Raw genomic sequence first — 15,457 nt, forward strand, 5'->3', positions numbered from 1 at the left:
TGCCCCTGCCTCTGCTTCCTCTGCTCAGATGAACCCTCCGAGCTGCTTCCTCCTGCTTGTAAACAACCCCCTCATTTCCGAGGCAGCCAGACAAAATCTGCTTTTGCTTCCCCTTATGTTTAGGTGAGGAAATCAGAGAAAGAATGTGAAAAATTCACATCTGTCTGCAATGGGGCAGGTCTCACTTAGAAAAAAAAAAGTACTATTAAAACCTGATGGTTTTGTCTTCCTGATTTCTGGCATAATGGAAACATTTTGTGGAATTGTTGTAGTCTGGCAGCAGCATCCTATGGCCTGGTTTGCCAGGGGGATTCTCGGAGCAGCACCTGTGGGAATGGCTGGGGGTTTGCAGGATTTGTATGTGCAGAAAGAGGTTGGTCTAGCTGGTCATAATGGAAACAGTGAGATTTAAACATAAATGCAGTGTTGTCATTGGGAGTTGAATTAGTTTCCTGGATGGGATAATGCAGCTGGTCAGAATTGGATGCAACTTGCAACCTCTGAATTTACCAGGCCAATGTAAACCCTTTTGAGCCACCCTTGTTAGGGATGGTTTGACTTTTCCTCTGTGTTTAGGGGAAACAATGGCATATTTATATTATTATCTTAATAGTCTTTATGCAGGCAACTAAGGAGGGAAGTGATCTCTGTGCAGTTCCCAGCTGTAGCCAGCAAGCCAAGGGCTCTGCCTGCCGGCCTGGCCAGCAGTGGGTGTGCAGGGAGGGATCTGTGGTGTCCCTGGCAGATGGCACTGCTATGTGCCATCCCTGTGCTCAGCCACTCTGACAGGGACAGCAGAAAATCTGCTGCTTGGAGGCGAAGGGTCACATCCCTGCCCTGGCTGAGCACTGCCAATGCCCTTTGTTGGAAGTGGAAGGTGGTGCTGGCTTTGCCAAAAGGGTGGGATGGGGAAGGAGTGATTCACTTGGCAAAGCTCATTCCTGTTCCCAGTTGCAGCTCCCCTACTCCAAGGACTGGCCTGGAGTGTTGCTCTGTGCTGCCCAGGAGCCAGTTCAGCCGTGTCCTGTCACCTCCTGTCCCTGCTCCTTCCTGGCAGTCCCTGTGGTGGGAGCTCTGTGCAGCCAGGCACTGAAACTCTCTCATCACACAGCCATGCCTTTCCCAGGAGAAGGTGAGGACCCAAAATGCTCGGTCCCTGCTGGAGTGGGAAGCAGAGTTAGGGGCAAGGAGGCATGTGAGGGGTAGAGCTCACAGTCAGCATAAATACATGAATCCTTCCAAACCTGGCTGAGGGCTGAAGTGATAGATTTGGGTTTTGTCATTGGCTCATGAATATTGAGCAGGTGGGGATGATCTGTCAGCTCACAATAACCTGTGTTTGCACCCCTGGGGTGGGGGGCCTCTGGCACCCGGCTCCACTCCAGCCCCACTTCCAGAGTGGATTAACCTGCATCTGCTCTGCCTTCCTCCTCTGCAGAGCAGCTCCAGCCCTGCACATCTGCCTGGCTCATGCCCCGGGCTCCCAGCAGAGATCTCTGCAGTCGAGGCCTGGGGCTGCTCTTCTGCCTTGGAGGTGTTGGTAAGAAAAACGATCTGTTAAGAGATCAGGGCAAAGAAAGAGGCAGGCTGCTGGGAATTAGCCTCAGACCTGACTCCCTACATCCCTTAATCCTCCACTTCCAGCTGCCTATCAAGTAAGTGGCTCCGATGCTGAATTTTTAATGATCGTGGCACTCAGAGGTTCCAGCATCAACCTCACAAAATGAAGTGGTTCTGTGTTCTGACTTCAGCTCTTCTAGGAAGAGATTAAACCTCCTTCAAAAGTAATTTAGGGAACTGAATAAAACAGGCATGTTACTTTAGCTTTTTTTAGAAAACAGGAGGTGCACAGTCCACCACTTTGATGCATTTTTTTCCCCCAAGTGAATTAGTTGAATAACTAATGAATATTCTGTAGCTATTTATGGCACTGGACATTCATCTCTCATGACTAACTGCAGTGGTGCTCTATGTCTCCTGTGAAAAGAATGCTTTCCATCTGCAGTAACCATGGATGTGGTGTTTCACTGGTTCCTGACTTGTTTTGGGGGTCTTAATGTCCCCTAAGGGTGGATGCCAGGAGCAGATGGCACTGCTGTGGGTGCCTTTAAACCTTGTCAGGACTGTTGGGTGTGCAGTACTCAGTGGAATCAGTGCCTTAATTACAGGCTTACAGTGGAGGATTAACAACATTTGCATCGAAAGGTGAAACTTTCAGGAAAGCTCTTGATGCAAAATCTGCCACTGCCTTAAAACACCCAGGAGTTGAAATTCCAAGCTGCCAGCCAGCACTGTTGAAAGAAAATGCAAATATCTCCCTTGTTCCTCAGGCAGAGCTGCTGGTTCTGTGCCTGATGAAGTTGCATCATGAGAGCTCAGGGGTTTGTGTTCTAAGCTCCTGCCACTCACCTGCCCAGAGGGGCTCCTGTCACACCCCTCAGCACCCCTGGTTCGCCCTGCACGCTCCAAGGACATCCCTGCCATGGGGGCACAAGGCTCAGTCCTCACTTCCCAGCAGCCTCTCCTCCCAAAATGTTTCATTTATTCTCTTGGTTCAGTGTTAAAGTCTCAGCACTTGGCTTGCCCCGGGTGTGGCTGGTGGGGCGAGGCAGGGCCCGTGTCGGAGCACGGTGGCTTCATCTGTCCCTGGTGTCCCCTGCCCCGAGCTGGCCCTTGTCCTCTGCTCTCCTTGCAGTTTTCCCTTTGCCTGAAGGGGTTTATAATTCATTTTTGTCTAGGGAGAAGCAGTAACAGGGTCAGTATTTTTGGTCTGATTTCTGCCAAAAAGGCGAGGTCATCAGGATCTTAATCACCTTAATTATTGGGCTGATTATTCTATTATCTCTGGATCCCAACCTTTCCTCTTGTTTTTCCTGTGCTAAGGTCAGGAATTCTTACATCATCCCTCGTGTCCAATCTTTTCTCTTTGCCCCCAGTGGTGAGATTTCCTCCATCCTGATGAACTTTTTGAAGTGAAAGCTTTTGTGTTGCCACCATTTTTATATCTGCTGCAGAGGGGTAGCCTGTGGAACTAAGCCAATCCAAGCCAATATAAGACAAATTAATGGTTTTACAGCTTGGTGTGCTGGTCTGAAAGGCAAATGCATAAACCAGGCTTTTCTCCTGTGTTTAGCAGCAAGGGGAAGACACAATAGGGATGATATTTGCCAGCTCTGAGAGTTGTCTCAGTCCATCAGAAGCAAATTGGTGACTCTCCCTGGGGCAGGTCTGACAGGGCAGTGAGACATGGCAGGTTATTGCTACCTGGTGGGGGGCTCCTCCCATCCACCCTCAGAAGGGTTGTGAAAGTGGCCTCAGACAGAGGCAAATGCTTCCTGACATCCTCTTCCTCGTGGGTCACCCCCTCAGGCTGCACGTGGAGCTCTGCCAGCAGGAATAGTTCAGCAGCTCCATCCACCTCTGGGGGTGCTTCTGGTCCCTCCTCGAGTGAATGAACTTGGTATTTGTGAATCAGGAGCTTTTGATTCTTCTGTGTGAGCAATGGAGCTCGGGCGGATGTTTTGGTTATGTAACAGCCTCGTGATCGTTGGCGTTTTGGGGACGGTTTTGTTTTTTGGGAACAGAAATGTCCGGCTGCAGTGCCCTTACTAAATCCAGTCCTTCATTATGTTCTCTTCCGCTTTACATTGCATCTTCCAGCACTTCAGAAGCTTTTATTTTCAAAGTCCTCACAGCTCTCTCATCAGCCTGAAGTGACTTCCCTGTGCTGCTTTGTGTCCCGCAGGCTGGAGCCAGCCCTGCCCCAAGAGCATAATGTGTTTGGGGGTTGTACTGGGAGGTGGGAATACAGAAAGACAGTGAATTGGTTCAGTATTCTTCAGGGGGTTCTGCCTTTTTTATTGTAGCTGTTGTCCAGCCATTTCCCTGCTGTGGGCAGATGTGTTGCTGCATTTGACCATTTTCTTGTCATGTCAATGTTGGATTTTACTGGGTGTTTGTCAAAACAACACTGATATTTGGAGGGCTCTGAAAGTGCAGATTCCCCACACGCTGTTGTGAAATTGAAGTTTATGCTGTAAGTTCCTTTTGGTATGTGTTTAGATTTGTAACTTTGGGATTTGTACTAAAACACAGGCTGGAGAGTGGTATGAAGCAACAAGACCTGGTCCTGATCCAAATGAGTTTCTCAGAGACCATATTAAGCCTGAAATTGTGTTTGCCTTTATCACAGTTGCAGAATGATTTAAATAAATCCTGAACTGAGCGAGTCCCCATGCTGTGTGCAAGGCACACGCTGCTGGGGGAGGATGGGACACAGAACACTGGAGTTCAAGTGCTGAAATGTGCCACGAACAACTGGCTGTGTAGTTTAGCTTTGAATTAATAGATTGAGCATTATGTTTTCCAGGCCTTTGGTGTTTGTTATGCTGAGTTCATACAGGCTGGTGTCTCTTGGAGACACAGAATATATTGAGCGATGAAATACGAGCCGCGTGCTCCATGGGATGGTGATGGGAGAACATAAGCTGAAAGACTGTAAACTGAACCAGAAGTGGTTTATGGGCTGTCACCAACCTACAAATGAGACTCATGGCCCAGATCCAAATTTTCCAGGACTGCACTTGCACTGAGGAGTCAGTAGGTATTGTCCCAGACCCTTCTCCTGCTCCATCCCTTTCAGAGTTTCTGGTGGATGCTGTGATCCAGCCATCCCTCTGCTCCAGGATGTATCCCAGCAGGGTCTGAGCAGCCTCACTTCCTCCTTCAGCAATGCAGCATCAGTCAGTGATGTACTTGGGGTTTGCTGTGGTATTGGTGCAGAATGGAAATGTTAGTGGTTCTGGGCTGCCCCAGCATTGCCCATCGACCTCACGTACCCCTAGTTCTCCCCTGGGTTTCAGAGGTGATCCCCTGGCTGTGATGGGGCTGGTCAAGTTGTCACTGGGGGGTTTGTTGTGCTCAGGGGGGTTTGAAACTGTAGAAGCAGCTATAGTTGGGGGTTTGTTTTTTTATAATTTGAAACCAAATCTACCTCATCCCCCCGTTGTTAAAGCTTAGAAATAATGAAGTCTTAACCCCTGACACTCTCCTGGAATTGCAGAAATTTAAAAGACCGATAACCTTTCCACCCAACTTTGTAAGTAGCTTTCCAGTCTGAAATCTGGTGCTGGAGCTGCTCTTGTCTGCAGAGCTTGAACCCTGGGTGAGTTTGTACAATAGGTTATGAACCCTCAGTAATAAGGATTTATAATGAGAATCTTGCTATATTCTTAATTATGCTCCTGCTGCAGGGTGTCATTACAGTGCACTAATGCCCTCCATATGGCAGATAGTGTGCATTTGGTTCTGTGTAGCTTTATTTAATTACAGACTGTGATCTGAGTAACTTCACTGCTCAGGCCTGTGCAGGAGCACTGCAGTTCATCTCCCTCATACTCAGGCCCTGCACTGGTGCTTTATAATCCACCAATTTGGGAAGGGGTCACAGAGGAAGCAAAAGGCATCAATCCCATGCAGGGTGGGGAGGCCCTGGCACAGGTTGCCCGGGGAAGCTGTGGCTGCCCCATCCCTGGAAGTGTCCAAAATTGGATGGGGCTTGGTCTAGTGGAAGATGTCCTGCACATGGCAGGTGATTGGAACGAGGTGGCCTTTACAGTCCCTTCCAACCCAGAGCATTTGAGGATTCTAGATTTGTTTTCTTCTCTCGGGATGACCTCGCTGTGTCCTTGGCAGCCCCTGATGCTTGTGCAGAGACCGAGAACAAACTCCTGCCTTTGTGTCGAGGGTGACTGTAGGGGTTTTCCAGCTGCAGGTGAGGTTTGTGAAGCCCCTTCCAGAAAGCTCCAGGAGCATTGAGATGCCACAGAGGCTGGTTGAGTGTCACCCTGATGGGGTGCTGCTCGATCTAGTGATCTCCTTGAGGCCATTGGCTGCTTCTGCTGTGAGTGCTGCGAGGTGGGGAGTCACTGTGCAGGACTCCAGTGTCGAAATGTCCCCTGTCCTGCAGCGGGACAGACCTTGGCATGCCACGTGTCCTCCAGGCTGGCTTGGCCTCACTGTCCTTCTGCAAACAAATGCCTCTTCCTCCTTTAATAGAACTCTGCTCAGGACAGTTGGGTTTGAGTAAAGCTCTGTTTTGGACTCACTGGCCAGTTGCTATGCCTGCATGAAGAGCTCACCCCTTCCCTGGCCCCAGGGACTCTGGGCCTCACCCTCCTCCTTATGTCAGGGCACTTTTATTTTTCAGCAAAACGTGGGCAAATATGAAAATAGATCCAAGAGTTTCAGTCCTGGTAACTGCTCTGCAGCTCCTTCCTGTTGTATCCCTGATTTGACTTTAATGATTCCCCATCCTTGCAGCCTTTCCTTCTCCCAGAATACTTCAACTCTGCAGGACTTTGTCTCCTTTCCTGGTGGGGTTTCAGGGCTCATTGGCCAAAACACTTTCCCAGCATAGAGCTACCTGCCCCTCTTGGTAGTATTAATTTAGGAGGCAAAAGCATTTTGCATTTTTATTTCTATGGGTGCAAAAACAAATAAATAATTAAATCCCCACCCCAAACTCACCCCACAGCACCAAGCACAACCAGGGACGGGCGTTTGGTGCTTCAGTGGAAAAACACAGGTTAAGCCAAAACAAATCAGAACTGAGTGTTCAGGCTACAACTAAGTCTGAGCTGCAGTGCTATATTTAAACATGGTATTTCTGTATTTTAATAATTCACCAGTGGGAAAGAACAACCTAAAAAACTGTAGTGTAGGCTATTTCCAAGGTATCTTCTGTTCAACCCCATCTGAGTGCTGGAGTGCAGGTGAGGAAAGGCTGCAGAGGACAGGGATGCTCTAAAGCATTGGTTCCCTCTCTAGGTTTGTCCTTCCCCTCATTTTTCTCTTTGCAGCCTCCTAAAGAGTTAAATTAAGCTGGTCAGCCATAAGCCTGTGTTTCAGGTGGTGTGTGACTGTGTTTGAGGTGTTTGCTTTTCGTGGAGAGCTGAGGGCATGAGGCAGGATTTCCCTCTGCATTAATGGTAATAGTTGTGACTGTGTGTAACTGTGACTGATGCTTGGCAAAGGAGGGCTGTGAAAGGTAATCCTCTGCCACGTGATTATTTAATTTCCATTCAGTTTTATATAGCACAAGGCAGTTCCCTGCTTTTGAGGAAAAGGTCGTGGGTGTTTCAGTGCTGCAGAAGCACCTGTGAGTCCTCATGGTGGTGTTGGGACTGGCAGTGCCAGGGGCTGAGCCTGGGCAGCATCAAGTCTCTCCTGAATTAGGAAAGGACAGCACAAAGTAAACAAGGGAACTTGGCTGGCACTCAGAGTTAATTTGCAACTTGAATCCAGCTAGAGATTCCCAGACAAGGTACAAGAGCAGCTCCAGCTCAGAAATGTACCTTGTCCTGAAGCTGATGGACACCAATCTACAAAGCTTAACGTCCTTAAACTTCTGGAACTTAAACTGAATTGACCTCAAGACCCAAACTGTGCAGCAAGTGCTCAGGATTGCAGCAGTGTCCCAGAAATCCTCTGCAGCCTGTTCAGTGTCTGTCCATGGGAAGGAATAGAACAGCCAGTACCAGAGCCCTGGTTCTGCACCATCACTTTATTTCCTTCCAGTCCTGCATGGCCACAATGCCCTGATGGTACCTGAGGGCACTGTGAAATTTGAAGGTTTTGCTGGGGAGCATTTGCTGCTTCAGGGAGGCAAAACCATCTGCTTTGGTGGTTCTTGCTGAAATGAGCCCTGCAGAGCTCAGGTGTCTCCCAACAGTTTCAGCAAAGATCACATTTTAGTCCTGGCTGTGTCCAGGGGCAGAGGAGCACGGACTGTTTTTGCCTTTAGGACAGGGCGGGTCCCTTGTGTGCATTCATTCCAAAACCCATCTTTAACTGGAATTTCTTTTTAGGTCGTACTTCCCTTTTCTGCCATACATGTTTGGATTCTGATTATTTTTTCCCAGGTTGTTTTTCTAATCTCCCAGTAAATGGACATTAGCTATGTTTCAAGCCCAGTAGAGGTGTTTGTCCTTATGGTTTTCCAGGGCTGGGGATCCACATCCTTACTGGCCCTGTTACAGCTCACACGAGTGCCTTCTCCCTGATGAGATTTAATGCTGAAAGTGCACTGCCCGCTGCTCCCCGCAGGCAGGAAGGGCTTTATGGAGATCTGCCTTGGCAGGAGCCTTTTAAGAGGTTTTTTCTTTGTTTCACCAAGTCTCTAGCAGAGGTCAGCTCCAGGCTGCCCCTGACTGTGACCCCAGCCCCAGGAGCAGGTTTGGGGCTTGTGCTGCACCCGAGCGGAGCATCACAGTGGGATCCAGGCCCGAGGCAGCCAGGGGTGAAGTCCAGAGAAACTTGGACTCCTTCCCCAAATCTGTCCTTAAAGGATGAGGGAAAAAACGTCCTGTAGGGATTGAGGTTTATTCCCCCACTCTGTGGCCAGTCTGGGGCTCCTTCCTCACCCCTAGTGCTGTGCTCCAGAGGGATGGTTTTGTTGGAGCTTCTTATTTCCAGGCTCTGGCAAGTTGTGGAAGGGAAGGCTCTACAGAGCACCAACTTTTGCAAATCCCTCTGAGCCATCCATCCTGATGAGGACTTTCCCAGGCAAAGTGTCCAGGGTACCTCTTCTGGTTCAGAGGTATCTTAACATCCTTCCCTGAATTTCTTTGGCTGTCATGTGGCAGTGAAATCCCAGGCTGCTTTACCTTTTTCTGATTTATGAGTAATGCAGCATGTGCTTTTTTTATTTCCAGATTGAGAAGATCATGAGTTCCATTGGTGAAGGCATTGACTTTTCCCAGGAGCAGCAGAGGATCTCAGGTGTGTACTCAGCGTGTGTCCACCTGTCCTGGCAGTGCTCTGCACACAAACAAGGTGCTGATCTCTTTAATCTGCTTTGACTCTGGGAGGGAGAGGAAGGCTCTGACACAGGAGGAGCAGACCTGGGCTTCCCATGTGATGCTCAGTGCTGCTACTGGGAATTTTAATTCAACGCTCTCCAGGAAGATTAATTTAATTTTACAGAATGCAGCTGCAGGATTGTCCTCCTGGCTCCTTCTGTGAGGGCAGTAGCTGTGCTGAGCAGGGCTGGGTCATGCTAGTGGCAGGTCATTGCAGGTCCCACGGTGTCCATGCCCTTCACATGTGGTTAATCTGCCAAGTGCCTCAGTGAGGGTTATCCTGGGCATTCCTGAAGGCACCTGTAGGTATCAATACTCACTGAATGAGGCTCTTGGAGGACACGTGCTTCCCTCTGTACTTAAAGCGTGAATTCCTTTCTCTGCCTTTAAATCCTGAGCAAATGCAGAACTTGAGCTTGCTGGAGAGCTGCCACCACAAGGGATTCTGTCCTTTTAAATCCTTCACCTCCAGACTGCTGCCGCAGAACGGCTCCGGGTGGGCAGCGGCTCCTCCTGAGGAGATGCTGATGCGGATCCGCCCAGGCGGCTCACACGGGCTGTGACTGAGCTCACCTCACATCCATTTGTCACTCAGGTTTTTGCTCAGGTGAAGAGGAAGGCACTGTGTGTTCCCAGTGCAATAACCTTGTTCGGGCTCCGTATTCCGGGGTCAGGTGGCTTTGCAGAGGAGTCGAAGCGCTGTGTGAGTTTGGGCTCAGGCTGTGGTCCAGGCTGTGATGGATCAATAGTGCCAGGGAAGGGACTGACATGGAGGGGAGAGGAGGAGCCAGTGCTCCCACAGATCTGCTCTCTGCGATATGGACAGCCTGGAGCTGCTGTGTCCTGGAGCTGGGGGTGTTCCCACAGGCTGTGCCCTGCCACGCTCGGTTTGGGATCCCTTGTGTGCAGATTGCCTGCTGGGCACACTCCTGTTTGTCCCTCCTTCCCTGGAGTGGGCAGAGCTCTGCCAGCCCTTGCTGTGGGGCTGACAGGACCCAGGGAGCTCCCACACATTTGGCTTTTACTCCTCAGGGGTTCGTGGGGTCGTAACAATTTGGGTCATGACAAGTGTGCAGGGAGCTGCAGGGAACTTCCCAAATGCTGTCATCCTCAAAAATGGGTGAGATTTGAGGATATTTGGGCTCCTGACTACTTTGGGGTCTGGAAGGGTGAAATGCCTTGCTGGCAGTTACTGTGGGGATAAGTGTGTTTGGAGCCTGTTTGTACAAGCAGTTACTGCCTCATGTCTGGGGAAAGCAGTGGGTAAGGGCTGGCAAGGGCTTCTCAGAGCTTGGGCAATCAAGGAACACCATCGCTTTGGGGATACCAGACTCCACCTGCCCTTTGCCTTAGAGGAGTTCTTGGCCTTGGAACAGACATCTGTGTCTCTCTGCACCCAGTGTCCATGAGCAAATGGGGTGATGTTGGTCAGGATGGAGCTGAGAAACGGGAGTTTGTTTCAGTCACAAGTTGTGATCAGGTCTTGACAGGGGGCACAGGGACTGGGATTCTTTTGTTCTTGTGTCATCCTCGTAACACATGAACAGCTGAACACCCAGTGTATTTGGGGCTTCTTTATTTTCAGCCTGGGATGTTTTGGGCATCTGTTATCCTCTTTTCCTTTTTAGAGGAAACCCCTCCATTCCCTCCCTCTAAATACCTCCCCCCATTCATTCTGTGATGACTTGAAGCAGTTTTATAAACAGAAAACCTGTACTTGTGTCACTGTAGGTTTCCCTCTTGAAAGCAGAAATACATTTTTGAGCACATGAAAGCCTGAACAGAGTAAATAATTTTTAAAATTAAATTCAGGAGCTGAGGGAAAGGAGCTGCTGTGGTTTCATTCCTCCTGCCAATACCCCGACTGCTCCCAGGAATGCTGTGGTAGGCACCAGGCAGTTCCTCACCTCTCTCTTGATAAATGAATTCTGAGCCAGCCACAAATCACTTGGAACTGTCAGAGCAGACCTGTGACATCATTTTTTGAAACCCCCAAGCCATGTCATCCATCATCCAGTAAATATTGAGGAGTCAGTGATTTCCACGGGAGAGTTAGGGAGCTGCTGCCTCCCTCCCGGCTGGCGGGCGGGTGGGAGCGCTGGGAGGGGTGAGAGGATGAGGAGAAGGGAGGGACGGGCAGCGCGGAGCGCGGGGCTCGCCGGCTCAGACAAAGCCGCCGCAGCCGCTGGCGGAGCGCAGGGACCGGCGGAGGGGAGGATGGAGCCCGGGGGAGCTGGGAGCCCGTGGGACACAGTCCGGGTTTAGTTGGTGCACAGGCTGGGTCAGGGGAGGGGGGGCAGAAGCCTTTTGTGATCTCGGCACTGCTCTGCGCTGGAAGGACCGGCCGGCACTACCCAACAGCTCCCTGGGCAGAGCAGCAATCCCGTGGAGCAGACAGCAGGAATCACCCCAAGAATCTGCAGATGACACCGTGAGCTCTGTGTGTGCAGCCATTGCAGCAGAGCGGGGAGGGATGGCTGGAAGGTACCAAACGGCTTCAGCTGACCAGAAGGTTCAAAGGAAGCAAACTGGGGTCTCCTGATCATCCTTTTCTTTGCATCCACGGTGGAAACAGATGTGCCAGGGAGCCTGAAAATCTGCCTGTCTTGCATAGCAAATTCCCTGATGAAAAGGAGAACTCTGAACTTTTTTTCTCATATTTAAGGTCTTGAGCTTTTCTAGAGGAGAGTAACAAGTCACTGGACTCATCCCAAGGGTGAAGGAAGGGAGAGCTCGTCCATACAGCTTCCGTAGGTGCTGGGAGGAATCTCCTTTATCAGAGGTTGAGGGGAGGTGGCAGGGCATGGCTCGGACTTGAGCTGCTGCAGCAAGAGGAGGGAGTGTGCTTGCATTTGCTTGCTTTTTGTTTTGATGTGGTTTGGAAGCAGGGAACCGAAATGCCTCCTCCTGCAGAGCTGCTCCTTGTCTGAGCAAGGGGCTCGATGCGGCGGCTGCGTGGTGCTGAAGAAAATGAAGGAAGGTCAAATCCAGGTGTGCACCCAACGCCTGGCAGGGCCGGCGGTGTCGGGTGAGAACGGTCCCGACTGCGCTGTCGTGCGGTGCAGCGGCAGGGCCGGGCTCTCCGGGGCAGCCAGCCCGGCCCGGGCAGTGTGCTGGAATGCCACCCGGCTGGGGCACTGGTAGAATGACAGTGCCAGGGCTCCTGGACTCGTGCTCGGGATCCTCATGACACGGTAACGGCGAGACAAAGCCCCTGCCATGGTTTGCCTCTCTCAGGACTGCTGGGAAGGAAGAGCACAAGCCCTTTCTCTCCGCTGCTGCAGTCTGTGCTTCCTTTGTCTTGCGTGTCTTCCCGCGGACAGCCCGAGCTCCTGCTGCTGTTCCGAGCGTCCGCTGTGTCTGTGCTGGCTCGGCTGCACGAAGCTCTTTTCTCTCAGGCTGCTCTGCGCTCCCTGCTGAGCAGGGGGTGCATCTGGGGGTGCACGGATGAGAGGACTGGAACAGCTCCGTGCGTTCAGGAGCGGCTCCGCTCCCTTCCCTCGCACCTGCAACTGCCTGGGAATGCCTCGGATGGAAGTTGACTGTTCTCCTCCCGCCCCCTTCTGCTGAGCCAAGGAGTGGATCCGCATTCCCGTGGGGTTGGGCTTCATGTGTTTGTCTGGCGAGGAACTCAGGAGCCCTGTCAGCAGTGCCTGTGATCTCAGCGCCCCAGCAGTGCTTCTGAACCTCTGCCCGGGCGAGGAGTTTCTGTTCTGAGTGTGAACTGCGGTACAGGTTGCACCCGGAGCCCACGGAGGCACTGGAAGCTTGTTGTCCATGGTCTGTGCACACAAGAGCAATTGTCTGCCAGCTGATTTGTTGTACTCTGAGCATAATTTTTTGAGTTTCTTTATGGTAATGACTATGATGTGGCAATGCCATCTGTCCTCCTCAGAGTGCCGCTGCTACCGCCTGAACGGTTTCTCCCTGTTCAAGCGGCTGCCGATTCCTCTCTCATCAGGTTCGCGGATGCTGGAGCAGAGCGTCGGGGAGTGGCTGGAGTCCATCGGCCTGCAGCAGTACGAGAGCAAGCTGCTCCTGAACGGCTTCGACGATGTTCGCTTCCTGGTGAGTGTCCAGGAGGGACCCCGGGCTCCCAGGAGCGGGTTGGCCGAAGCTTCCCGCGTTACCGGTGCCCCGTGTCGGTGCCAGGCAGAGCTGGTTCTGCTGCCCGGCACAATGGTCTTGGGGGGTGTAAAAGGTTTGACAGAAGGAATAGATGAGGGTTGTGTTGGGTCTTCACATTTATTTCAGGTGTTATTGCTTTTTCACTGGAATTTTCATAGAAAATTTTGCTTAATCTGCCCCCTAAATATGTACTATTTAATTTGCTCCAGAAATGTGAACTGAAATTCATTGGTGTTTTGAAGGAGTCCCTGAACAGTCTGTGCCCTGGGCTGTGAAGGAGGCAGCAGACTTCTTGCTGGAACTGTACTTGCTCTTAGCATGCAGGCAGGATGTTAATGAACTGTACCTAATTACATTGACACTGTTGGCTCTGAAACCTAATGACGACACAGCAGTGCTCAGTGATGAGGTTTTCTAATAACCAGGGTCTATAAACTTGGAGCCGCATTGTGTAAAAATCTGAGAATTCGTGTGGAATGCTGAAGTGCAAAGATGGAAAATCTTGGTCCTGCAGGAGAGTTCTCCTTGCATGGCTTAAAGAAGTGCTTTTGATGTGGACTCTAAGTTTGGTAAATAACAAAAAATGGATGTAAACCTTTGGAAAAGTCATTCTGGTTAATGTTGCATCCTGCCTTGGAACGGTGGGGATCCCTCTGGTACTGGGGATGGTGCAGAGAGGTGACACCAGGAGGATGTGAAGGGCTTTGGGAACACACAGTGGCCATCAGCGGTGGGGAGGGCAGGGGAGGCAGGTGGAGAGAGACAGGAAGCCAGAAAAGGGCATGGATGGAGTGCACACCTGAGCAGTGTCTGTTGGGCTACTTCGGGGTAGGGTGTAAATAAGCTTTAAAAAATGACCCAACCAACAGGATAAATGTCGTGGGATCTATCCAGATGTATCTCCAGCAAGCAGCTGGTCCCTTCATCTGGCAGGGTCAGCATTCCCCCCAGAGCTGTCGTTTGCTGTGGTTTTTCCCCCAGTGTCCCACCAGGCTGGTCCCAACCCCCAGTGCACTCCCGGCTTCACTGTGCTTTGTGTAGGACATTCAGCTCCATGCGAGGGTCCCTGGGTGTGCTGGGGCAGTCTGGCATGACTTCTGGGGTGCTCTGGAGGTGGTTCAACAAATTTAAATGAAATAACCCTGTAGATCCTTTTGGGATGCCCTGCTGATGGATCTGTGACCATTATGGGGTTGGTGGCTGCTCTCACCCAGCAGTGGCAGATAAAATGCTGCTCCCCTGCCTGGCCAGGGGTGATGGAGCTCACTGAGCTCAGAACTTCAGTAGCAAAAGTTCCTGTGTGGTGGTGTTGGGTACGTGATAGGATTAGCTTTTCTCATGGCTGGATGTTTTTCTTCCCTGTCCAGTGCTGAGTGGCTGCTCCCAGTGCAGCAATTGGCTACAGCTAGATTAAGGGAATGGGACACTCCTTGCTCATTCCTCTCAGAGGTAGAAGGTCAAATAATTTCACAAAGATTTCCTACAAACCCCTGCTGATTTCCATTTTACCGCTTATCCCTTTTCCTAGGGAGTTGACTCCAGCACCCGTGCCAAGCCTGGCTTTAAATCCATTCATCCCAGCCCTGGGAACTCCAAGCTAATACGTCAGCCCAGTAGGAAAGTAAAATTATTCAGAATTTTTTCCTCTGTGATGTTCCTTGCCTTCAGTTTCTGGTGTTGGGGAAGTAAAACCGTCAGATACAGCACAAGTGAGGAACAAGTATTTAATTTGGTTCTACTGGTGATTTTGATGTTCTTGGATGAACTATTAAAATTGCAGTGACCACTGAAGCTGGGCAGACCAGGAGCACTGAGTGCCCGAGGCGCTGGACGCCTGTCAGGCTGCTCAGTCCTCTTCACACAACTATTTCTGTCTTACCTGCCCCTTCCAGTGGCTAACAAAGAATATTCCAAACTAAGTGGCATTGCTTTCCTGGAGTTAAACAGTTTCTATAAGAGGATTAGTTCCTCTTAGGACCTCACTGTGTTCAATATTTCAAGGTCCAAAGAACACCAGGTAATGGTTTGAAAATCGCCAGATGGGCTGTGAGGCTAATTAAATTTTAGTAGCCAAAATTAGGAAGTTGGAGTCCTTTGATAGGGTAACAGTTGTTTTCTGTGCAGGATTTTGCTTTGCACTGCTCCCTGCTCGTAGAGCTGCAGGGTATTCCAGGTGCCAGGATGCTCCTTTTGCTCCAGGGTCCCCAGGTGCCATTTGGGGGCAAACAAGAAGCTTTGCGGGAGCAAAGTGTTTGATGTGCAGAGGTGGTGCAGCTGCAGAGCAGGGCAGTGTCCTGAAAGAGCCCTTTAATGTACCGAGGAAGATACTCAGCCTGTAGTAGATTACAACTCAGAAGAGGAGTAAGAGCAGACACGAGGAGCGTGTCCTGTCACTGCAGTGGGGACAGTGAGAGCCAGTGTGTGCTGGCACCAGGCACTTGGTTCTTCCCTAGAGAAAGAGGTGTTTA

At 50.7% G+C, this 15,457-nt stretch overlaps 1 protein-coding gene across 3 annotated transcripts in view; it reads left to right on the plus strand.

The window, feature by feature from the left end:
* The window catches only part of ANKS1A (ankyrin repeat and sterile alpha motif domain containing 1A), a 58,659-nt gene that overhangs the window by 23,194 nt on the left and 20,008 nt on the right, over window positions 1–15,457 (plus strand). For all 3 annotated transcript variants that reach the window (XM_018079730.2, XM_018079731.1, XM_018079729.1), the window contains 2 exons: window positions 8,715–8,781; window positions 12,823–12,929. In XM_018079730.2, the coding sequence (XP_017935219.1) occupies window positions 8,715–8,781; window positions 12,823–12,929 (174 nt within the window). The remainder of the gene's footprint in view (window positions 1–8,714; window positions 8,782–12,822; window positions 12,930–15,457) is intronic.

The sequence above is a fragment of the Manacus vitellinus genome, unplaced genomic scaffold, assembly GCF_001715985.3.
Source record: "Manacus vitellinus isolate BGI_N305 unplaced genomic scaffold, ASM171598v3 scaffold_47_pilon, whole genome shotgun sequence".
NCBI lineage: Eukaryota > Metazoa > Chordata > Aves > Passeriformes > Pipridae > Manacus > Manacus vitellinus.